Source organism: Besnoitia besnoiti, assembly GCF_002563875.1.
Source record: "Besnoitia besnoiti strain Bb-Ger1 chromosome Unknown contig00018, whole genome shotgun sequence".
Classification (NCBI taxonomy): Eukaryota; Apicomplexa; class Conoidasida; order Eucoccidiorida; family Sarcocystidae; genus Besnoitia; species Besnoitia besnoiti.
Window position 1 is genome coordinate 156,973 of NW_021703918.1, and position 24,957 is coordinate 181,929.

A 24,957-nucleotide genomic window follows, 5' to 3' on the forward strand; every position below is an offset into this window, starting at 1 on the left:
GTAGAGGACGCGTACGAAGAGAGCGACGCAGGAACAAGATGAGAGCGGGATACCTGTACCTCTCTTGGCTGCGCTTGTTGAATGAAGCTTTCTCAGTTTCCATGCGCCGAAACTTCCCTGGAGGCGCCTTCACCACGTGCCCGTCTTAAAGGGCGCACGCCTGCGCATGCGCAGGACTCACAGTTTCGTAGCAACAACCCTTGTCTTGCGGGAAAAGTTACGCACACGTATTGATTCCGGCGGCGCTGCCCGCACAGGCAAGCGGTTTCCGCTTCTCTCTCTCTGCAGATCTAAATGTATATATGCAGTAAGAGGAGAGGCCAGGAGACGTCACATCTGCAGTATCAATCTGCCCACATGTCATCTGTATTGTGACCTGTCTGTCGAGCAGTGCATGTTCATTTATGCAGTCACAGACACGCATGTATGCTGCAAAGGGAAGTGCCGAGGCGCGTGAGGGCGTTCGTTGGATCTTGCAACTCTTTATTTACGTTTTTCTTCAAAGCAACCCTGAGAGTGTATACGCCAGGAAGGGACAATAACACAGGCAGTTACAGTGCGCAGCATCGAAGGTCTTCACGTGGAGGGGTAGTGCAGAGAGAGGTGACAAGGCGGCCTGACAGAGGACAGCCGCGAGGCACATCTTTTCGCGCGCCGCAACAGACGCATTGTAGCGTGCGAGTAGAGGTAGATTTTTTTTTCGCCGTGTGTCCCCTGCAGCGTCTTCGCAGAGGAGGCGCTGCGAACAGTGCTTCAAAGGAAAGAGTGCTGCAAGCGTTCGATTTTCTGCGCGTGGCGGAGAAGAGGCGGTTCGTGGCGAACTTCGCTTGCGCACCTGCCGCATGCAGAGTGCGGTTCCACTTTGAACTGAGAATATGCGCCTTGGGTCTTTGTTTGGGTTATGATTAGAGCTCAAAGGAGCACAACGGGCAGATGTTATTGGGTTCTGCTAGCGCAGACTCTCTCTGTAGGCACTCGCGGACGCACGGCGCCCCAGCGCGACAGAGGTAAACTGCGAAATGCCTGCTACCTCTTCGATACTAGAGAAGTGGAGACCTGCGCGTGCTAGACAGTTCGGAGAACGAGACGCGCAAGGCAAGTTGCAGAGGAGGAAGAAGAGGAGGGCTTTGCGCCTCGAAAACGCGGATCGGCGACAAGAGGGTGCTGCTTGTAAACAGCCGGAGGAGGCAGCTAACAACGGGCTCGTACACGCCAGGAGACCCTGTGGCGTAGGCGCGGACCCGCGAAGGAGGCGGCTGCGCGAGCGGCTCCAAGCGGCCTGTGCGGTTTCCACGGGCGAGAGCGCGAAAAACACGCCGAGGAACGGAATTTGGAGGAGGCTACTTTACGAAAAACTGACTTGGGGTGGACTGTTTCGGTTGCCAGGCGTCTCCGCGAGTCTGGCTTTACCGCGCTTCGGTGCCACGCATTCTGCATAGAGGTGTATGCCGGGGGCGGGAGCATCCCGTGGATCTTCTACGGCCGAACGAATCCTGATACTGTCTCACTGCCTATCTCGTTCTTCGGCCGTCTGTGCCCCCGTCTACCGACGTCCGCGGCTTCCTGTCGGTTCAGTTGGCTCCCCGCTAGATAGCAAGGTTTTATCCTTTCTTTCCTGTGCTTTCCTCCCTTCTTCGCTGTGACGTTTCGTTTCCTACAACGTGGAACTGTACGTGTCCGCATCCGAAGGTTCTACCATACTAGAAATTGCCTTCTCTGTCGCATGGAATCTCCACGCAAGAGCAGGACATGTCGGCTTTTCTCCCTTTGCCTCCACTCCACGTCTTTCCTCCGCACGGCCGGGAGTAGGCGAGAGCATCCCGTCCTCATGCCTTTAGACTGTGCCAAGGAGAGCGTCGCGCGATTGCCTCACTACTACTTCATTTTTTTTCGAGACTGCGCTAAGTGAATGTCCGAAGCAGGTGCGCGTCTTGCGTGGCCTGTGTGTATCTATGCAAGGTGCACCAGCGGTAAGGATCTGCCGCTCCCGCAACCCAGCGGGGGTGTGATTGTCACCGCTTAAGTTGAAAGCGAACCGCGCGATGAAGCAGGTGCTGGGAGGTAAATTTTGTCGTAGTGAGCATGCGTGTTTGTCTACATTTGTGCTGCCATTGGGGCGGAGAGGCGAACGTGAAGCTATGGCGTTGCCATTCGCTCTGTCTCGAAGCGAAGCCTCGGCATACGCACGCGGCTGCATTTTTATCTGTGGCACCGTGTCGTAAAGGTAACAATCTTCGGCTGCTTGCAAGAGAAATAGGTGCGGCCTGTTTTTCCACTGAACGCCTCAGCCGCCCCAGCAAGACGGCCTCTGAAAAAAAAAATCGCATCGAGCCGACCTGGCGCGCAGATACCTGATAGACCGAAGTACGGACGTGCATGTCTCAGATTGGGACATTGGGACACAGAGAGAAAAGCGGAGGACAGCGGGCGCACGGGACGGCAAGAAAGAACGCGCAAGGGTGCCTCAGGAGTAAAGAAACCGTGCGGCTGAGGAATGAACTCGAGACTCGATGGAGAGAAAGGACGCCTCAGAAATCTTGAAACCAGTGATCTTCGTCTGCCGTCGGCGATGGACCTTCTGCACGCCGCAGAAACAAGCACAGCAGCTCTTTGGATGCCCATGGACGGAGTTACCTATCAGGGTATCCTCGCTACCATGGTGTTCAGTAAGTTAAGATTGAAACGCATCCATTGTGAAGTTTAAACCTATTCAGTTCTACCTTCTATGTTGTATGTTCATGGGGGGCAGCAGACATTGCGCAGAGACTCGTGAGCAAGGCGTCCCCCAAAACAGCGTACTCCCAGGAAGACAGACGCCCCTCACGCCAATCCAGAACTGAAGTATTTTCAGGATCAGTGAGAGATGCGGTGCAAGGCGAGCTGCATCGCAAGCCTTCTGCGAGTGTTTTGAGACGTCATCGAAGATGGGCATTCACGGTGAGCTCGTGCACACTGGATAGACCGTGAGAAAATAGTTTATTATTTGTTCAGTGGGATAGAACTTACCATCCGTCATTAACACTGCACGGTTACTCCAATGTGCTGCGCTGCATGTACCCGCGGCCGCCCCCTCCCCCGCTCCCCGCCACCCCCCGCCCAGGTGTTTTCTTGCGTCTGTTTGAATAAACTAACCTGAGCCGATGGACTCGGGGTACTCGTCAAACATGTGCGTGTCTGTGCGTGTGCGGACTGGTGGCACAAAAGGCGGCGCGAGGCGGCCTTCGGCGGCTGCCGCCCAGTCAAAGTCTGCGGACGTGAAAAAACTGTGGTGCCTCAGAGCCCGCAGACTCGGGCGCTTGCTCGCCGTTTTGCGCAGAAGACACGCCACGAGATCCTGCACACCACAGAAGCAACAACGGAGGTTGCAATCCAAGCGGCAGCGGCGAGCTGCTGCGCTCACATATCCATCTATCTGTCCATCTATCTATATGTATTCGCATATATCTATCCATCCATCTATATTTATGTGTTCGCATCTGTCAGTCTACCTATCTATCTATATCTATTCGTATCTATCTATATCTATTCGTATCTATCTATATCGATTCGTATTTATCTACCCACGTATCTCCCTCTCTCTCTCTCTCTCTATATATATATATATATAGATAGATAGATAGATAGATAGATAGATAGATAGATAGATAGATAGATAGATAGATAGATAGATAGATGGGGTAGATTCAGCGTGTTTTCCTCGATCCGACCCTCGGGGCTAGGTCGCCACAACGCAGCAGAAAAGCGCAAGTGAGAAGGAGGACTTCTGAATCTGGATATCTAGCCTCAGTGCGTTATACGCTTAATTTTCGTGAATTTCTGTTTCCGCTTTTGGTCCCTTCTCTCAGACAAACGCCTAGCCTTCCAGTGAGCTGCTTGGCGGACTTCAGGCGCTGGGCACGCGCAAAGGCGTGTCTCCTCTTGGCGGACGAGGAGGGGTGCTCACCATGGAGACGGGACTAAGTCGGGGGCTGAACGGCACTGGGGCGCGAATGATGTCTTCGTACATTTCCTGAGGATTCTCGTTGTAGAAAGGCGTCTGGCTGCTCATAGCCCAGATGCGGAAAAAACACAAGCAGGCAAATGCTAACAACCCGAGTCACGGCGATAGCCTTGACAGAGTTGCAGGTGCGCCAAAGCGCTTTAACCCGCGCAGGGAGAGAGAGAAAGAAAGGATATACGCCACAGAGAAAGAGCCCTCGAGGACGCGTTGAACCGCTGTCGCAGCACAAACCTGAAGTCCCCCAATCGGACTTCGAGTTCAAACCGACCCGCGAATCCCAGCGACTGTCAGGTTTTTTCTGCAGTCCCGCAGCATCTGCAATTCTTCGGCTTCTGCTAGCCACGTCGCGAGGCGCGCAGTGCGGCTGAGAGGCGGAGTCCTAGCCAGCAGCTACATTTCCGCGTGCTTTGCTGCGCGTATTCCCTCTCAGGCGTACCCGACAAGCATCTCGTAGATCAGGACGCCCAGTGCCCAGCAGTCTGCCTTGCAGTCATGACCGGTCACTAGCAGCACCTCTGGGGGAAGATACTCGGGCGTGCCGCAGAGCGTAAACACCCTCAGGCGCTCCACCCGCTCTGTCGGCTGCGGCGGACTCCTCCGCGGCTGCGCCCAGCTGTCTCCAAAGGCCCCGGCCTCGGAGACAAGCCGTCGCGGCGAGCAAGCCAAGCTTCTGAAGGGGCTGCAAGGCGCTGCGGCGCCGTCAGTTAAAGCGCGTGCTTCCAAAAGCTCCACGTGCGACGTTTCGCAACTCGAAACACCCTCCCAGTCGCCGTTCTCTCGAGCCCCGGGCGCCTCCTTCGCGGCCGCCACTCGCCGACGCATCGAAACGCCGCCGCATGCGATCTCGCCGCCACAGGGTCCTTCGCCCGCCGCTGTGGCGCCGGTGGTCGGCTTTGTCTCCTTGGCCTGGCGCGAGGCCGTGCCCGCGCTCTGCACCTCGTCGACGCGGCGGCGGACGGCGCAGGCGTTGCAGGCGAGAGAGCCAGGGTCTCCTTTGAGGCCGTCGGCAGCTTGCAGCCCGCAGGCGTGCCTTGCCAGCCTGGAGTCCTCGCGCGCACGGCGACACGGCGCTGCGCTGCCTCGGCCGACGGCTGCCGCGCAAGGCGCAGTTTTCGGTTCCTCCTCGGACGCCGTCTCTGCGGCGGGGCGGCGGGGGGCAGCTGCCGCACCCTGCTGCGCTGCCTGCGCGGCTTTGCACACATGGCTGTGCCCTGGTCGGGGCGACGCCGACTGGCTGGAGGGGAGACGCGCCGCACACTCGCCAGTCTCCGCGCGGCCAGGGCTCGGCGAGCAGCCGTCAGGCAGGCCTGGGGTGCTCCCGAGGCGGGTCCCCGGCGTGAGCCCCAGGGGCGGCGAACCGGCAGCCGAGACCGCCTTCGAGTCGCCGCAGCTGGAGAGCTCTGCGCTGCTGGACGAGGAAGGCGACGCGAGGCTCGCAGCCGTGCGCGGACGGAAGGCCCCGGACGTCGGCGAGCGCAGAGGGAAAGCCCAAGGCGCCGCCGTTGTCAGGTCACCGCAGGAGCTCGCAGCAGGGAGCTTGTCAGCTGGAGGGGCCGCGCGCCCAGTGCTGTGCGAGAGCGCGTCCTCGGAGAACGAGGCCTCCGGCGACGCGACGTCAGCCTGCGACGCGATGCTGACTTGTGCGGCGAACGGCTGAGACCCGTCCGGGCAAGACGGCCCCGAGAGAGCGCTGATCTGCGTCGACGCACACGCCGACGAGGGCGCAGCTGTGCTTGCGTAGTCGCCAGACTCGAGCCATGCTAAATCGCTCCATGGCGAGCGGCAGCGAACGTAGGCGCTGCCCTCGCCGCGCGAGGACGGAGGCAACTCTGCGGGCAGGCCCGCTGCCTTTGACTGCGGCGAACACACCCAAGGGCAAAGAGATAGACGGCGGGACGGTGAAGGAAACGCGCGAGCCTGAACTGGCCTTCGCGGAGACCCGTCAGCGGCGTGTGCCTCTTCTCTCCCCTCTCGCTCCCTGGGCTGAAGCGGGGAACTCCATGGCGCGTCGGAGGACGAGCCGCTGCAGCGGGCCTCCACCCCCTGTGTATCGAGCCAGTGCCTTCCCGAACACGACAGAGCGTCTCTGTAGGACGCCGCTGGTGCACCAGACCCCGACGCTTGCAGGGGTGCGGACGTCCGCTTGGGCAGTCGCACGTGCGGGTCAGACGCTGCCCACTGCTCAAGAAAAGAAGCCGCGGGACAGCTGGAGAGTCGCCCCCCGGCCTGAGAGTCCTCCGGCAGGCTGCCGGGCGGCGGATCGAGTTGGATGGAACTCCAGCTGGTGGCGCGCGTCGGCGGGCCTTCGCCGTCCACCAGATGTTCGCTCCCGGAGAGTCCGCAGGAGCCCCACCGCCTCTCGCTCCCACGCGGCGAGTGCCAGCGAGGCAGGTAGCAGGCCCCGTCCTCTGCGGCTGCTCGCCTGCGCAGCCGACAGAGCGAGGCGCTTCGCCGCAGAGGACGGTCGAGATCGCCATCCTCGCTGCACGAAAACGACGTCGGGGGACTGCCGGCCGAGCCGCGCGTCTCGCCCTCGACTGGGCACGGCCCCTGCGCCGCGACGCGCACGCGAAAATGCCCGGAGGCCCACGGGCCAGGAGACCCTGCAGTGGGCGCCGGCGGAGCAGACGACTCCGGGCTCGTTCCGCGCTTGACCAGACTCGGAAATCCTTCGTCATTCGCCAGGTCGATGCCAGCGCCGAGGCTTCCCCACGAACTCCGTGACCCGAGAAAAGAAGCGCCGAGTGGGGCTGTCCCGCAGCCGCAAGGCGGTAGGAGTTGACCAACACCCGAGAACCGGAGGCGCGTGCGGCAGGGGGTCGCGTCCGTTGACTCTGCCCTGTGCCCAGCTCTGGCCGTGTTGGCAAACGCCTGCCTCGAGCGCGGAGGCTCGCGCAGATGCGGCGCGGGAGACTGAGGGAGGTCGCGCGCCCACATGGCGCATCGCGGCGTCCAGCGGTCGCACATGACGACGGAGGAAGGGGAGGGCCCCCCGTGGGTGGACGCGACTGCCGCGAGAGCGCCAGGCAGGGAGGGAACAACAAGTCCTTCCGGCCGCGTGGTCGAGGAGGCTGACAGACTCTCCTGCGGAGGCCAACGGCTCTGCAGCGCTGAGTGGCTCGCCCCCGTCGGAGTCGATGACGGATTTGTGTCGCTGTCAGAAGGGGCGCGTGCGCCAAAGGGCAGCGCCACAGCCCGGGAAGGAGGAAGCAGGAGTCCGCACCCACTGTGCTCTCCATTCGCACTCCTGGCTCTGTCTACGAAAGCTAGAGAAGCCCCGCAGGTCACTGCGCCGCCGCCCGTCTGGCTCCGGGGCAACAAGCGGTGCAGCACAGTGTACGTTTGATCCTTTTCCGCGCTGGCGTCTCCGCAGGACGGTGACGAGGAAGAAGCAGGCGCAGGCCCTCTCGGCGACGGCCACGCGCAGCTGCGCGCCGGCGCGAATGGGCCCTGACCCAGCAGCGCAACCCCTTGTCTCTGCACCGGTACCGTACTCACGTTCATTTCGATGGACGTAAAATCGAGGGACTCCGCCACGGGATAGATGGCATCCGATCCCGCTGCCGTGAGGCCACGTTCGCGTGGGGGCGGCGTGCCCAGGAGCGGCGAAAATGCGCTTGAAGCTGCCGCGTCCCAGGCGCCTCCACATGAACTCGGTGGGGCCGCCCGACCGCCTCTCGGGGGGACCGCGTCAGGGGCTTCTTCTGCGAACGAGTCTCGCGACGCGGCGTCCTGTCCGCTGCGCCTCGCTGTGGAGCCACGCCGCTGGGCGAGAATATCCGCCACCACGCACGGGTTAGCCGAGGGGTCGGGGTGCCGGTTTCGAGAGCCTGGACTGACCTCGCGCACGCGGGAGGAGTCTGCAGCTCGAGGAAGGGCCGCTGAGGACGGCGACGCATTGAGCGACCGGGCAAAGCCAAAGTCGACGAGTTTCACGTGGCCCCGGTGATCAAGAAGGATGTTTTCTGGTTTTAGGTCTCGATACACGATCGTTCTTTCTGCAGGCGCACAGAGGACGCAGCGCCCCAGCCCTCACGTCGCGGAGGGACTGCCACAAAATCGCGAAAGCCGGGTCGAAGACAGCCCAGGTGAAGTTGAGTCCAGGGATTCCCCCATGAGGCTCTGCAGGACTTCGGCGGTCGCTTCTGGACTCATCTGAGGCGGCCAGAAAAGCTTCTTGTTTCTGCTTCTGCCACCCTTTCTTCAGGAAACTGGCGGAAGACTCACAGAGCCACGCTCTCGTAGAAGAACGAACTAAAGCTTCTCGAGGAGGAAGGAGCAGCTGTAGACGACGACAAGCATGCAAATCGCTATCCGCTTGCCGGTCCTTTGTGTGCGGGCGAACACGCAGGGAACACGAGCTTCTGTTGTAGTGAAGACAAGCTTACCATGGAGGTACTCGAGTGCGAGAAGTATCTCCGCAATGTAGAAGCGCGCGTCGCGCTCGTCTAGCATTCCTTCGCTCCTAAAAGATCCAAGATGTCAGATGATCGCGACGCGCATTCAAGCACAAAAAACAGACGTGGGCGATGGCCCCCCCGCAGGGGAGGAGCTGCAAGAACAGGAGCTAGACTTTGAAAACATCCCCCGATCCGGGGCCTGACGCCGCTACTCTGGACTCGCCCCCGACACACAAGTTCCTCGGCAAGCGAGCAGAAGTTGCGCGAGATGTTCTTTTCTTCCATCTCGCGGCGTTAGCAGGTCACGCCGCGCAGTTGCTGTGGACGGTCGCACGGAGGTTAGCACCTTGGGTTCCGAGTAAGTACTGGCGACCTGCTGGCTGCAGAAAGCACCTGCCCTCATCCCCTTTCTCATTCTCGGCTGCAGTGCAGAGCGAAAACAACCGTGGAGCCACTCGCGTGCCCTACTCCCGCAGAACGTTTCTCTGAGGCTGCAGACCGCATGCCCAACATGTCTGAGGGACGTATGCTTCCTATCTTTACACAGCAAGGCTGTCCTAGCAGGATTTCTCTGTCGGCAGAGTTCGACGCCGCTCCGCTCTGAGAAGTGCCCGTAAGGGGTTTCCGTTTATCAGGGTAAAGCGCTCTCTACGAAGGTGACAGGCTCTGCGGAGCCGAGTGCGCTGGCCGCTGCAGGGAGAAGGGCGCCTCGCTGTGGCGTCCATACCGCAAGAGTGAAAACAGCTCGCCGCCGTTCACGAACTCCATCAACAGGTAGATGTGGCGTCGGTCCTGGAACGAACAAATCCTGAGATGTCGGAAGAAAGCAACACGCACACGTTTGGCGTGCAGGACGGGGTCTGCGCATTCTGGACCCCTCACTGACTCTCTCAGATCCTGGCAGGTTCTGAGAGTTGTAGGGAAGGCCACTGTCAGAATCCACCTGCACCTGGCGCGCGGGGGCCAATGCTGCGAATGAGGCTGGTGTGTTTGGTGCTGCGCTGCTGAGCCTCAATGGTCTGTCGAAACAAAAGGCCGGTGCGAACCCGCAGCCGTGACTCTGGTGGCCTCGAGCCTACATGCTGACGATGAAGCGGTGTCGCAGCTGCTGGAGGATACTCCGCTCTGCAATCACGTGCTTCTCCTGGCCAAGCTCGAGAACCTGCCGCTTCTTCATGACCTTCAGCGCCATGGGAAAGCTCCTCAGCAAGTCGAACTTCTGGGCGAACCCAGCCGCCGAGGCCTCCGCCTTCCCGCCCTTGTCTCCGCTACCACAAGTGCTAGCTGCCGAGGCGAAAACGGCCTGCCCTGCAGCGGACGGGCTTGAAACGTCGTCTGCGAATGACGCGGTGTTAACCCAGTTGCATTCCGCGCTGCTGTGAGAGATCCACGGCAACCGCTTCCTTCTCGGAGGCTTCGGGCGAGCTAAATAGACTCTTCCCAGCGTACCCGTTCCTGCGGAGGCGCAGCAGCAGATGAAGAGCAGACTCCAACGCGCCTCGGAAGCACTTCACGAGTGCGAAGCTTCTCACAGCGCACATGTGGCGCTGAGCGCGAGGGGTGGATTTGACTCTTCGCTGGGGCTGCAGCAGACTCGCTTACCCGCCTAACCGTGCAGATGTGTGACTTGCCTCGTTGGACTGCGCAAGCATAGAAGTCCACGCGGAATATTACAGACACTGCGGATGACGAAGAGGGTGGGTCGCGCTTACCCACTGTCTCCAGCAGCTCGAAGTCTCTGATGGTCAGTCGAAGGGATCCAAGCAGACGCCGCACCGCATCCACGCTCGGGTCTTCGCACCCGCAGCTCCCGCGCATGCAGCGCTGGATCTGCTCTGCGTCGGTTCCTCGGTTTTTTCCGCTTTCCTGCGTGCGCGTCCCCTTAAAAGAGGAAACAATACACAGAGCCCCGCCATCCTCGATCCGTGATGCGTCCTGCAGGCGTCCAACGCGCAGGACTCCATCCACGTGGTGCAGACGCATACCGGTATCCAAGCCGGTCGCCGCGCCCCGGGCACTGACTTCTCGTAAGGGCTCGAGAACGCTTCTAGCCGCTACAGAGTCGCCGGATGACTCCGCCTCAGGCGGTATCTGGGCGGCTTCATCGGGGGACGAAGATCGCTCGTCGGCAGGGTACAAAAAAGCATCTTCAGACGCCGGCGAGGCACTGAGATGGCAGAGTTCTTGCGAAGCAGCTGTTTCGTATGCCGCCGCAGCCACGGGGCTCGTCGACTCTTCGGAAACAACAGGCTGGTTGGTCATTGAGGCGCTTTCAGGAGCACAGCCTGGCGATGTTACAGGGGTTTTCAGGGAGGCTGAGTCTGTGCGGGGTAAGTCGAAACTGGTGTCGTAGGCTGAAGTATCCCGAACGATGGTGGTTGTCGAACCGAGCGACCGGAGAGACTGAAGTGTGCAGCACGATGAGATAGTTGACTGTCGTTGCAGCGGGGTGGACGCCACTGTGGTTGTAGCTGTATCCACTCTGCTTAGTATAGGAAAGGTACCACTGGTATCGAAAAGAGGGGAAACGCCTTTCCTCTTCGACCATGAATGCCTGTGCGCATCGTCGGCTGCCGCCCGCCCGACGACTCGGTCCACCACGCCTGACACGTTAAAGGCCTCGAAAGAGTCGCCTCCACGCCCAGACGTCTTCCACCGACCCGCAGGACTCTCCATCAGAAAAAGCTGCTCCGCAGCTGAAGCGAAGTTCAGCTGACCACCCCGATCTAGTGCCACAGGGGCGCTCATCCAGCATTCTCTCTTTGTGGGGGAGCGGGGCGTGTTCATAGGCGCGTCAGGACTTCTCAGCGCATTCGCTAGCAGCTGACAGCGCTTCGGATAGCTCATGCCAGCGACGAGTCCTTGTGTCAGCGGACTGCCAACGCCAGAGGGCTCGCTCTGGAAAATCATTCCTACTCCACTGCTGTGGCGCCAACTGTCGACGCCGTCCTGCTTGCGATCGTCAGGCGTCACGCCAGTGCTTCGACGGAGGAGAGAACTTATTCCGCCCTCGCTCGAGTAAGTGCCGGTCTTCGTCGAGCATTCCGGCGACTGTTCGAGTTCGTCGTCCATCGCGGGTCTTCGGTGCAGCGTATCTCGGTCGGATGACGCCTTGTTGTCGTCTTCCGAGGGCGGCAGCGTAGGCAAGTCTACGGCGATATCTACGAAGTCGCTGCTCGGCGAATTTCGACAACGGCGTTGAGCAGCTCTCGACAGCATTCTGCAGCGACTCCTCCCTGCACGGCCTTCCGGTCCTGAGCCAGAAACGGCTGGGGTGCCGCTTGCGTTCGCCAGCGGTCTGTCGAATGTTGCCTCGCGAAAGCTGAAGCCGCCAGACAGTTTCCCATCTAAAGGCGTGTCGGCGCGGCTGTCGCAGGCAGAGGGATCGCGGCCGCTTCGTGTCGACCGTGTCCAATTGTCGTGAATGGATGCCCGGTAACAGGAACTGAAAGTCATGGGTTTGTCGTCACGGAGCTTTTCTGCGGCTTCGTCCTCGTCGTTTGTATCCTGACGCTTCTCACTCGCGTCTTGGCTCGCCTCAGCACGCTGCTCACGCTGTGACTCTATGGCGCGCTTGCGCGCATGTGTATGTGCCCGCTTTCTACGCCTGGGGAAGTCAAACTTGAACATCGCAGATCGATCCGAGGACGAGCTAATTTTTATTCCACAGCTGAGCTTCGAGGGTCTGCAGCGTTCGACTGACCCTCGAAGAGACGTATCGTCCGTCTCTTGAGTTTCAGCTACAGTGCTGGTGCGTAGATGTCTGTGCAAAAGCCCTCCTCCAAGACGCCCGCTGACCTTTCTGCAGAATCGCTTCAGTTGCTGCTGGAAGGATGTTGACTGGGGTATGACAGGATGAACCTGTTCGGCCCCGTGGATCGGCGTGGCAGTTGAGTGCGAAGAGGCGACAGGCAGATTGGGGAATATGTCACCGTCAGCCCAATGCCGGAGGGCGGTGCGTGTTCGTTCTAGTCTAAGGTCGGTACCACAAAGCGTCTCTGTCAGCGAGCCTTCTGCAGAACTCTGTATGTTACTGGGATGTTTGCTCCTTTGTATTCCGAGATGCAAGCGGGGAAAAGAAGCGGAATTACGTGGTGCGGATGTCCTCGTCCGCCGCAGAATAGAGGTGGTTTTGCAAGCACCTCTCTCTGAAGATGAACCGTCCAAGGCTTGCCGCATATTTTTATGTGGCAGTTTGATGCGGCCATAGCTCAGCGCGCTCCTGCCTGCATACGGTGCTGGGTGGCTCCTTGTGGTGGTCGCCCGCCAGCGCAAACGTGTTCGCGACACTGTGTGACAGCCGGCTGGCGGAAGTAAACTGGGCTGTCCGTTGCCCGTTGAAATCTCAGGCTTGCATTTCGACCGCCGGGAACAGGACCTCACATCCTCTAGCTGCTGGGAGAGGTCTTTCCCACAGCGGCCGTCAGCAACAGATGAAGGCACTGTGTGGTCGGAGATGCTGCAGGATCGCTCAGTAGATAATAGGGAAAGAGAGGGGGAGACAGGATGGACGGTGAGCCTCTCAGCCGCCATCGGAAGTACAACCGGCGCGGCGAAAATACTTGGCGAGTGCGTCAGAGCCATCAGCGTTCCCTTGCTAAACGTCTCTCCACATCACTCGCGGTTGATGTGTACACGAGATTATTTGGATCGGAATTATGCGGGATGTCATCTCAGTCTCCGAATGACCGCGCACTGGGAGTGACCTGTAGGATTCTCCTAGCCAAACCTGCTTTGTGCGAGTAGCTATAGAAAATACTACGAGGTATGAGAGCCGACGTAGTGCCTGCTCACGTATCGGAGGCCTCCATGTTCAATAGGAGCCGCACCTGAAGCTCGTAGGAGAGATCCTTGAGTCGTTGATGCAGCGGGCAGAACTAAAACCGAGGCGTGGTTCTACCCCCTCTTCGCGGAATGCATATGGACGCGGGCTCCAAATCTCCCCTCCTGAAAACGGAATTCACTCGCCAAGTAAGACGTTCCTTGCCGCATGGCTGAGATAGGAGCTGAGTGGTCACAGTGAGGAGACTCGGCTTCGCATCGAGAGATGACCCAAGAAGGCGGATACGAATGCTGCGGATGACCTGAAAACGTGCAGGAGCCTCGCCTGGGCCCTCGACAGTTGCTAGTTCGCCCTCATGGAAGAGAAACAGTGGGGAATGAGAAAGGACGGCCGCTGCTCCCGTGCAATGGAGAACGCATACAAGCAAAGACATTTGAAAAAACGCTCTTTGGAAGCAACAAAACCTGCACGACGTCCCGAAAACAAAGGCTTCAACGTTCCCTCACACCTGCGTCGATTCAGCAACATCCACAGCCTTGAATCGTTCTCAGCCTAATATCAGGGAAACGCGAGAATCGTCCCCGCCGAGAAGGCAAGCAGGGATATCAACCACACATACGCCTTCGAGACGACAACTCAACAGCAGATTCCTTCGAAGGAACGGCCTCGGTTGTTGAAGCGCTAACGATTTTTGTACCGAAGAAATATGAAAGGAGCGGGAGCCAGCCGACGTGGCACTCCGCCGCTTGGAAGTAATTAACTAGGGGGCCCTCCATGCAAGACCATGAGAGAGGTACTGGAGTTTGCCTTTGGCAGGCGCAGTACACAGCCGTGCCTGCAACATTTGCTGTTTGTTGGAAGTAGTTGACGTGGTAGAAAGCTCACTGTTAATGTAGGACTGCCCTAAGAAGCCTACATACCTTTTCGCAACACGCTCATCCGTGGACGCAAATGGTGTGGGCATTGAGCCGTCCTTTGTTTCTCTAGGGTAGATCCGTCCCTCGTTAAACAACCCTCATTGTTCACGCAGACGTTTTGGGGGGGTGTTTCAGCGTTCGTAGACGGGCCTTCGCTTTTTTGACTGCCCTCCTGTATTGCAATTCTCGTCGTAAAAAGAGGCTGAGAAACACTACGTAAGGACTACGTTTGTACCTGATTCCTGCTGTCAGATCGACACCGCATGCACCACAGAATTCTTCCATGGTCACACCGCTGAACGCCGAGCGCGAAATGGGTGTAGACCGGGATTCAGCTGACGGTTCGCTGTGCGGGGCAAAGAACAGCGTGCAGAAAAAGAGGCCGAAACGCAAGATAACACAGGTCGCTTTTGGCCTTCGGGCTCTGGCCCGGAAAAGGAAAAGCGGGCGTTGAAACCTGTCTGAAGCCAAATTTTCCTTCGTGTTCTAAACGGAAATACTCCAGATCCCTACCGTCTTGCTCTTGAACCACGAGCTCCCCATCATTGGTATCCAGGTACTGGCAAACAACGAACTTGCCGTTCCTTCTGTACCAGCCCCCCCAATAGCGCTGCAGGGCGGTTTTTCCAGCTCAACCCTCTGTTTGGCAGAAGAATGAAAGCACAGCCTGCTCACTATTCACGGGATAAAGAACGGCCTCACCGAAGGTTTAGAATACCGCAGTCGCAGGTCGGTTTTGAAACAAAGGCGAACAACAGACTTGCACAAAAAAGTCGCCCTGAAAAGAGTTGCTAAGTCGACATTATGTATGCAGGCAAATACGTACAGAGCTTCTCGCGCGGCCAAAAATATCCTGCTTTTTGGAGATCGCAGCTGTTGCGCAAAAACCCTTTTGTTGCACACCGCGGTGGGTAAAACCCTGACTTGTTTACTGCTGTCAACGCGACAACACCTGCTGGAAGGAGAAAACGAGAGGACTCTTTCTCGTAAACAGTGATACGCTTGCGTCTTCCGAGGAGCAGTGTGCTTCCCCTAAGAGGGCAGCTAGAATAGATTCAAAGCGCTTTGCAACCGCATAAGGCGCTCACGGCCGCATCGAACGGGAGACGGGAAGCCTCCAACGACGACACCTTGCGGTGCCGAAAGGCGCCCCTCGGGCATGCAGCTTAGTTGTGCCCAGGGAAACACGACGACCGACTTACAGAGCCTCATCCTCGCAAGAGGCTACCTCGGGAGGCATTGAGGCGCTGAGACCGGCAGACGACCTCGAGGTAGCATTGACGGCCATGTGTTTTGCTCTAGTTTCATGTCTATGCCCGTTTGAGGCTAAACAGTGGATTTCAAAGCGCGTCTTCTTGCGTGCTGACGGAAGCGCCAAGAAGACGCGCTTTGAAATCCACTGTCACTCCATTCATTCTGTTCGCCAACGTGTTCCGTCGTACGACATGGGGGTTTTGAAAGAGCTTGCGTCACAGCCAAGAATTCCGTCAGCCAATGGCATGCAAACGTTCGCCACGAACCCGACTTTTATGCATAATTAAGGATAGCCTATTGGTCCACAAGGGAGCCAGTCTACCCACGAGGCGAATCTCCAGAGCTGGAAAAGCGAACGACCATCCGCATTCGGCTACTTAGGCTGCCTGACAGACTAGATCAATGTGCCGGCAACTCCAGGAGATCCCTCATGAATACTCATAGCTGCTCCTTCAATTTTGCGCGCCACGCCGACACCACTCCGCGGTGTGCCCTATTGCCTTTCAGCTGCCAGTGAATAACGAGTTCGGGCGTCTGACGACCTTTCTACTTCGGCAGATTACCCATCAGAATCAACAGTGTGGCAGTCGTCCGTGGCCAGGATGATGAAACGGCACGCAGAGCGGTAGACTGAGGTTCCGAGGGAAGCGGGCGCATGGGAACGGGTCTGCAGCCTCGGACCGGAATGCCACGAGCAACAGCCAGGCGAGAGTATTCCATGAGATAACGGCACCCTCAGACCCTCTATGACCCAATTGGAACTGGTGCTGAGACAGTCCTAAGAACACTTGGCCATGAAGGGGCACGCCGCGCGAGCCGGGCAACAGCCCATGCTACCTTCTGCGTCCTTTCTGTCCTTGCCTAGTCCTAAGTAGAATGAACCCACCCTTATTCTAGTTCAGTACTCATTCCCACATGCTTCAGTTGTTGATTTCCTGTCTTCTCATTGTTCGAAGCGCACGCAGGTCTGTTATTCGAGTGCAGGCGCCTTGAGGGGTAAAACACAATTCATTAGCGACTTGAGTTGGCCATTGCAGTTGAGTCGTGACATTCGCAGCTTCGTCTGGTGTGATGGGCAGGCGATGGAAGTTCCCGAGGCCAGAACCCGCAGAATAGAATCGAACGCCGAGGCGCCGCATACGTGGTTTAGGCGGGACGGCGGGGGGGGGGGGGGGGGGGGCGGGAGAGGGTAGAGGTGGGAAGAAGAGGGGGACAGTAGGTAGGGTCACCGGCTAGTAGTGGCTTTTGACTGCAATAGTATCGTGGGCAGACATTTCCAGCCTTGTGTTCTCTTTTACCGTTAGTTCAGAACCGTCGTATGGCAAGTGATACGGCTTTCTAGTCAAAGTAAGCAGGTGTGCATCTGCCTTTTCCTCTGTGTTGGTGTGTCGTGGTGTGGCCGCGACCCCGGTCCCTCGAACTGGCGCACTACGGACTCGCACGGACTTCTAGTGGCACCAAAGCAAGCTGAATCTTCGCTTCGTTCTTGGCATCCTGAAACAGATTCTCAGCAAGCCTGAGGGGACTGTAGAGACGTCCGAAAGAGAGTTTCGCTTGCGTACGGCGAGGGCAATGGCAGATGCTCGCCCAGGTCCCTCGTGGCTATGCCGTTCATCCCCCGCACATCGCCACGCATCACCACACCCCTCGGCCGATTTGGAGAGGCATGTCTCCCCGCGTGTTTCAGCACACCCTGTGGGCGAAATGTTCCCGAAGTTGGGTTTCCGTACGCACTTTGTCTCAGTCATTTCACAAAAACCCGGAACTCGCTGGAGCTGCGTCTACGGGGATACATCGTGATTTACCTCCTCGTATGGCGTGGTGACAGAGCCACGCGGGAACGGGAGCTGCTGCGTGGTGCCATCTCATCTGTCACCCATGGAGTGAGTGGGAGCTTCGTTTTCCTCCGTGGTCGGGCGAAACGCGAAAAAGGAAGCGAACACCCAATAACCAATGCCGGTTATGATTGTACCGCCGTTGGTTGATGACTACACACACAAAACCGATTGCGCATCGTTGTGTCATACGCATTTGAGTACGTTCAACGGCGGCGGCATCCCCGACGACCAGCACCTTGCTTGCGTCGTCGTCTGCTGACATATGGGGAGGCGGTCCTATGTGAAACGGATCCGTGCTTCATCGGCCGACCGGTCTCTCACTATTCGTTTTTCGCCGTATTATTGGTTAGGGTTGTGTGCCGTCTCATGCTCAGCATGGCTCTGTTTCGACCCGGATTTCATGACGAATCACGCGTTCTGCTGCATCACCCCGGGACCCTTCGTCTGCGTTGCTACCCCGTCTGTGTGACACAGAATTCGTTTCAGTCTCTTCGGACAACCAGGGAAGACTAACAGAGTAATATCTCTCTTCCCTACGCACGTCCTCCCTGCGGGCATCGACACTGCCTCGCACCAGCGGCCGGTATCGTCGATCTGCGTGGTGTTCCCTAGGCGTCGTACCTATTGGTACTGTGCTCGGCGACCCTAACATAGGCCTCGCCTTCCTCTCACCCCGAAGGCAAGTGAACTTTGCGCCTTCCCGAGAGCGCCTGTTTCTATTCAACGTGTATTTCTTTTGATTGTCCTCCGGCTGGGTTTCCCGGTGAGGCTGAGGACGCTACGATGGTTTTAACAGCCCGCGTCCTGGATGCGGCAGCGGCTTGCATTTTTTTCTGTTCCCAATTTCTGTCAATGCCAGCAGTCGATGCCGAACACGGGACCATCTCACGTTGTGCATGTGTTGAACACACCAGTGCTGTCGTTTATGCGCTCACCTGTATCGTGGTCAGAAGCTGACGACTGCACATCTCATCGGGGACGCCGCTGGTGAGCGGCGGGATTCGATTTTGTTTTTTCCCTATTTACCGACGACCAGTGTTTTCTTTGCCTGGTCCCGCGCGCGTAGATCTGAGTTACATGCTCCGTGGTCCTCCTTCGGCCGAGGTATCGAGATGTCTTGACTCAGCCAGTTGTTGCATGATTCACTGTGTATCGACGTACTTCCGGTAGTTTTCGTACTTCAACTCACCGTCAAGCGTTGAGTCTACGTAGTTGTCTGTTTTCCGAGTCTCAGGCCACGCATCTTTCAGTTCACGACACAACTTGTATACGTCCATGCGTTCATTGTCTTCTCTCCCTCTTCCGCGTTAGGTCGAGTAGAGGGTAACCCGAACTGCGAGGCTCATCTTCGCCCCCCCCCCCCCCCCCTCCCGCTTTCTTTCCTTCTGTTCTGTGGCCTCAGTGGATGTCAGAGGGAAGCATACACACCTTCAGATGGCGTGATGTAGCTGTCAATTGGTTGATGACTGTCCACGAGCTCGTTGCCTGATTCCGAGTGCCCGATTGGCAGCTCTGGTCACTGGCGCTTTGCGCTCGCTGAAGCCGCTTTGTAGGGGACCTTTCCCGCCTCGGCACCGTACTCTTTCGTATCACTATCCCCAGCGTAAATGAGCTCACTCGCCACACAGACGCGCCTTATTCTCTAACGCGCGAATGAGCGCTTCTGACTGGTTCATCGAGTGGTTTATTTCCACAGTGGCGACATCATCTGTGGAAGTCAGTCTGCGGGATTCTGCATGACTGGGTCCCTCGGATGTCGATCCGCCGCGAGGATGGCAGACGCTGCAGCGCTGACGTGCTGCTGTCCAGTGAGAGGACGAGAGAGCGAGGACGGGGGGCACTCGTCTGCCAGATGCGGCGACTCCTGGCAAATGAAGCGTCGAGACTCTGACGCAGCGGAAGGTTGCCCGGTACAGCCAGTCGCCGACGTCATATCCGCAATCGTGTCAGCCCCTTCTGTCCGGCTCTTCCAACGTGCCGACGGCCGAGCTTTGTGTGGCAGACGAGGAGTGCGATACTTTTCACCCAGAAGTGCTGCTGCCCTTTTGCGGGGCTCCAAGCGGCTGCCACGGGTGGTACGCCACAGACGGCAAAGGATGTGTCTCATCACCCGCCGGCATGCAGACACCTTCCGGCAGAACGCTGTGCTCCCCATCTTGCGATGGGTGCTGCAGCAGTCCGATAAACATGTCGCCGCCGACCCCGCGCAGCAGCTTGGATTGCGTTCTTCCATGCAGTGAACATCGTTGCGGGCCTCAGCCGTTCCTCTCCGCTCTTCGCGAGGCAGACGCATGCGTTCCCCCTCCCTGCGTCTCCCTCCTGTGCCCACACCCCATCGCGAGGCCGAAGGCGGCAATGCCTTCCGCGTACGTTGTGCCTACTTCACTTCAGTCTGCAGAGGGCGCCTTGCGCTTCTCTCGCGCGCGCTCTTCGCGTGGAGGTCCACCCTGTGGATCTACGTGTGAAGCGCGCCTCAACACTCCTTCTCGCGGAGTTGCTCTGCGTCCTGACGCTCTGACGGCGGGCGATGTCGAAGCAGCGCGACCGCCTTTTTCAGCAGGAAGCAGCAGCTCCTCCCTCGCTACGGAAGTGACGTCTTCTTGTCCGCGCGAGTACGCGCGGAAGCGGCGGCTCGGGCTGACGCGCGGCGCTTCTATGACTGTCGCCTCGTCCAGAAGCACCGGCAGCGAGGACAGCAGCCCGAGGACCCCACACAGCGGCGCTGCGAGCCTGCTGAACTCGCGGCGGCCTGCGTCGTGGGGTCAGACACATTCGGCTGAGGCAGCGCTGCCCTGTGAGCGCGACTTCGCAGGCGCTGCCTGGAAGCCAGATGGCGGCTCACACGCGTCTCGCCTCGGCTCCTGCAGCCCAGCGGGTGCGGGAGCCGAGGCAGACACGTTGATCACCGCAGGCCTCCGCGCCGTGTGCTCGGGGCGAACGGAGGGCCTGGCCTGGCCGTCGCCGAACCCCGCAAGCGCCGAATACAACTCAGACGCCGTTGGCGGGGTCTACAGCTCGTCTATTCAGCAGAGTACTCCTCTTGCACGGACTTCCACGATGTCTGCGTCGAGCTGTCATGCCTCTTCGCGAGCTTCGCTTTCCTGTTTGCGAACGTTCACTCCGAGAAGCGGCGGGAGACAGGCATTCGAAGACTTCGCGACGCCTGCGCCGGGAAATTATGTGCACGACCTGCCTGGGACCGGAGCCTGGCCGCCCGAAGGCCTCCGCTTCCAGGCAGTACGTGGGCGAGATGGGGCTGGCGATGGCGGCGCCCGGTTTCCCTCTCCGAATCTTTCTTATGAAACAGCGTCTTCCGGCAGGCGCAGAAACGCTGACACGGCGACGTGCGGGAGTCCCCTGAGCGTGGGGAGGCGCGTGCCCTCTGCGCCGAGCCCCCGGAGTAACGAGTCGCCGGGCGGGCTGCCGCCATACTACGCAGCCCGGAGGACGGAGCGCCTGTGGAGCGGCGCTGAGTCTGCCTGCGGCGCCCTGAAAGTGACGGCACATCGCCCCGCGCTAGAAAGCCAGACGGCGGCCGTGGATTCCTTGCCGCAGCCTCGCCGCTCACCCGCCGCCTGGAGATCCTCTCGAGCTCTCGTGGCTGCGCCCATGCTCTCCAGTGCCCTGGTTGGGATCCAGTCACCATCCAGGCTGTCTGCTAGCCCCTGTAGTGGGGCGGGAGGAATTAGATGCGTGCTCATCTCGGAGACGAGCCTGGAGCAGCTCTCGTCGGTGGGGACTCCCACAAAGAAAGGATTAACCACTGTGGACGCTGAAAAGCTGCGTGCCCCTGCAACTGCCACTGTCCTACGGAAACGCGTGAAAGATGCAGTCACGGTCTCCGCCAGCGGCGAGAGCCCGGCAGCTGCTGAGTTTCCTGCAAGCGCTCCAAGTGAGGGGGAGGAACGGCGGAAAAGCGGAGTTTTGAGAGAGCGCAACAGAGAGGAGTCTCAGGAACGAGCGCCGCTGCCTAATGGGTCTGGCTCCCTGCGCCATCTGCAACTTCTAGGCGTCAATGCAGCCGATCAGGTGGCGGTGTGGACAGCCGTCCGGGCCAAAATGGCTGAGCGGACATCGGCAAATCGGAGCGGAAGTAGAACCCCAGAAATGAACTGGACTCCGCAAGACGAACAAGATTCCGTGGACGCCGTGTTGGAGCCTGACGTGGAGGAGAAGGAAGCTGAGAAGGCCCTTTCAGAACAGGTCGACGACGCCCAAGTAAATGGCAGCTTCGCCCGAAACTGCGAAGCGCTGCGGGGAGATACTCGCCGTGGGAAACGGTGGAGCAGACCTGAGGCGCTTCACCAGCTTGAGTTTGGGGGTGGGAGCTGGGACGCCCAGATGCAGGAAGGACCGGGAGGAAATGCGAGTCACATTCAGCGGCACTTTATTGGCGTGCAAAGCCCTCTGGCGAGTCATCATGGAAATTACGTTTCGGATCGTTGTGAAGGGCAGCTGAGTCATGAAAACGGAGGTGACTCCAGCGCCTTCAACTTACGTGCAGACTGTGGACTTCTGACGGAGCCAGACGCTCATCGTGCGGCGCCCCCTCCTACTCCTGTTCGCCTTCGGTCGACAGCGAAACTGGATGGAACTTCCGCCTGCAGACTCCCTGCAGCGGTGTGGGGCCTCCCTGTTCCCACTCCGGGGCACCGCAGTCGGGCGCCCCTGAACTTGGAATCCTTTTCGGCTGATGTCGGCAGTGGGCTCGAGCCGCAGGGAACCCTGGGGCATGCAGACGTCCAAGAATCCCCTCTGCTTCCACTCAGCGAAGGCATTGGGGTGCCCGAAGCGGATGAACAGCCCCTCAGCGACAGAGCTCGATACCTCAGTGGAAGTGCCGGCAAGAGCGTGGCGATGCCCCAGCCGTCATCCAAGGCTTCTGAGAACGAAGAGATGGAACGCTCATGGCTCCAGGAAGAACTTCAGATGCGAAGGCTAGCCTGGCAACTGCGCCAGGAGCAGCAGCTGCGCCTTGCCCTGCTCATGCCACGTGGCCCTGCGCTGCCCTCCCCAGCGTCTGTCGTGTCTCCTATTCGGCATCGCTCGCCTGCGGCAAGCCCTCGTTTGCTCCGCGAGTGTGATCCAACTATCTGTGACTGCGGAAGAGAAAGCAGCTGGATATCTCCTTTCGAGGCCACCGGGGATGGCGATGGTGCCCGAAATTCGGCAGTCTTTAGTACGAACTCTTTGGCAGCACCCTGCGTCTCAAGCGCTCACAAGGATGCCGAGAACTACATCCGGGTAGGCGTTTGTACCGTGTGCGAACCTCCAGCCTCAAGCTGCCAACTAGCAGCTGATTCCTTTGACCTTTATCACCAGCCACGAACTTCTCCTAAACGCGAGGCAGGATCTGCAGCGCCTCGCCCGAGCACGCAATCGACAGGCTGTCCATTGCCGAAGCATTCTGCTCCCGTGCCTGGCGACCTGACCCCGGCTGGTTTGGAGAGAAGTCGCGCCGTCGGAGATCTCTCTACCAGAACCGGGAGTGCGGACAAGAGCTCGCTCCCCTACGTCTGGAATGATGCGGCATCGCGTGGCGCCAACGGCGGGATGCCGCCCTACCGATGGCCGCAGCCCAGCGATTCGGAGCTGCCGCTGGAAACCGGGTTGTCGTCGGGCGGGCCTCGTGGGGTGTCGGGGGGCTGCAGCCCCCGGGAACGCTGTCGGCGGACCCCAACGTCCGGCACTTCACGCGAAGGCAAACGCGGCGCTACACGGCCGACATTCGTTTCTTTGAGCCGATCTGGCCTGTCGAAGCGTCGTCCCGCGCCCCTGACCCTCCCGAGTATGGATGACGGCGCGGCGGAGCTTCCTCCGCCTGCGCCAACCTCGTGGAGCAGCCGCCTACGGATGGCAGCCGTACAGTGCGCCGATGCGGCGGCAGGCTCTGAGTCCTGCTCAGAAACCGCAGACGAGCCTTGCGCCTCTTTCTCCTTGGACGGAGCCAAGGCCACGCCGATCAGAGCTGCTGAGGCAGCCAACACACGGCTCCGAGCGACAAGCGCGGCGACGGATAAGTTGCCGAAGACTTGGCACGCTCCGGAAGCAGACGAGGTAGGGTCGGCGTTGCCGACCCTCCTAGGGAGGCGTCCGCCGCCGTTGTGGGCCCAGGTGGACCCTGTTGCATGCACAGGGTGGTCGCTGGGGACTCGAAAGAAAAACGAGGCAGCGACGAATGGCGACAAAAGAGTCTGTGTGCAGGGGAAGCCCGTGATGAGGGACTTCGCTCCCCTGCGTACCTGTCCATCAAGTCAAGCAAAAATGGGTTTTCCCGGGGGAGCACACATCGACGTGGAGACGGAAAAACTGCAGGCCGCGGACGAGCGTGTGCCTCATCCGCCCCTCCTCGCCTTCACTCCGATATCGGAGACCCAGATGCCAGATCGTGGAGAAAGTCCCTGCGGCGCGTCGGCGCACATCATGGATGCGGACGAAGACCAGCCGCTGCATTCGTGCTTTTATCCGGCGCCCTCGGATAGATCCGGAGTTTGTGTCGCGCGTTCGCAGCTTTTGGTAGACACACCAGAGAGGCGTCAGTCGCCTCTCATCCCACAGGGGCACTGCGGCAGCGCGGCTGACCTGAGGGAAGATGATGCGCTGTGTGCGCTGCCGACAGAGGTCAACGAAGAAAGCGAAATGGAGGCAGGCCAGGACCGAACTCCGCGGACTGGCTGCAGGGACCCCATTCTCACCGCCCCGCACCATCGTGGAGCTCATAGAAACCCGCTGCTGGGGTTCGCTGCGCCCTCTGCAAGCAGAGGGTTTCTCCATCTTCCTTCCTTGCCCACCGTCTTTCGCTGATTTTGCCTGTGTTCCTGCTCGGTGTAGTTCTCTCAGTCGAGCCACGTTTGTCCACTCTGTTCGTGTGAGCGAATTGCTCAGTTTGGGTTGTGCGTCTTTCGAGAGAAGCCGCCTATGTCGATCTGGACGACTAAGCTCTACAATGCTAAGCAAATCTAAAGGTATGTTATGCAAGATCCTTACACTTCGTTGTCTGAAAAATCTTAACGAATTCTTTCTTTCCCCCCCTATTCCTTGCGTGCCCGGGGCCAGCCCAGCGGTGCAGAGGAACGCAGATTTGGTACCAAGAGTTTTTCGTTCGTGGGAACGTGTATTATTTCTGTGACAATGCAGAGTGCAGAGATGGATGGTTCTGTCGGCTAACGTCCTCCGACCTCTCTACAGACACGAAGGCGCGGAAGTATGCGGAGGCCGCGAGACACGAGTGGGACAGAAGCGCCAGTGCGCGACTTCGTGTTGTGCCGTCGTGTCATTTTTGCCAGTTCCCCGTGGCTTCTGTTTCCGACGTCCAGCACCTCATCGTCCGTTCGTGTATCGATTTCGGTGCATGACTCGGCTCCGCAAAGTTGTATATAGTTACGCCCTCACGAGCGGCACTGGTGCGACTCAAATCTATGCACTTCACTGCGTGTTTTGGTGTGCGAGAGGCGTTGTTGCTGGCAGTGCATCCACGCGATTATTCGGTATCGGCGTTTGAGATCCGTGTTGGCTTCTGTAGACATCGCGTGCGGGATAGTCCCGTTCTCCGAGTACATGGGTTGGCCTGTTTGCATGAGCCACTTACGAAGGGCATGCATCCTTCGCATGCGTGGCAGTATCGGGGCTAGCACGCGCAGCGGCCTCTTGCGTGGACAGGCAGTGCGCGATGCTGCCGTCGGTCGTCTTTCTAGGTTTGACGGAGATACAGACTTCCTTCGTAAAGTGCAATATGAGCAACCAAGCGCGTGCACTTCCCTGGGGC

The 24,957-nt window shown here is 59.1% G+C and overlaps 2 protein-coding genes across 2 annotated transcripts; one reads left to right on the top strand and one right to left on the bottom strand.

Annotated features, from left to right (window-relative positions):
* Positions 1 to 2,528: 2,528 nt before the first annotated feature.
* Positions 2,529 to 12,984, bottom strand: BESB_032690 (uncharacterized protein; the record flags this gene model as incomplete). The annotated part of the gene is made up of 8 exons (XM_029361861.1): positions 2,529 to 2,578; positions 3,133 to 3,334; positions 3,944 to 4,040; positions 4,437 to 7,998; positions 8,389 to 8,465; positions 9,128 to 9,208; positions 9,480 to 9,855; positions 10,113 to 12,984. 8 exons carry the CDS (start codon positions 12,982 to 12,984, stop codon positions 2,529 to 2,531), a joined length of 7,317 nt encoding a protein of 2,438 aa, XP_029215081.1.
* A 6,395-nt stretch (positions 12,985 to 19,379) lies between these two features.
* Positions 19,380 to 23,996, top strand: BESB_032700 (uncharacterized protein; the record flags this gene model as incomplete). Its single annotated transcript, XM_029361862.1, has 1 exon — positions 19,380 to 23,996. The coding sequence occupies one exon, from the start codon at positions 19,380 to 19,382 to the stop codon at positions 23,994 to 23,996; it is 4,617 nt and encodes a 1,538-aa protein (XP_029215082.1).
* Between the last annotated feature and the right edge of the window lie 961 nt (positions 23,997 to 24,957).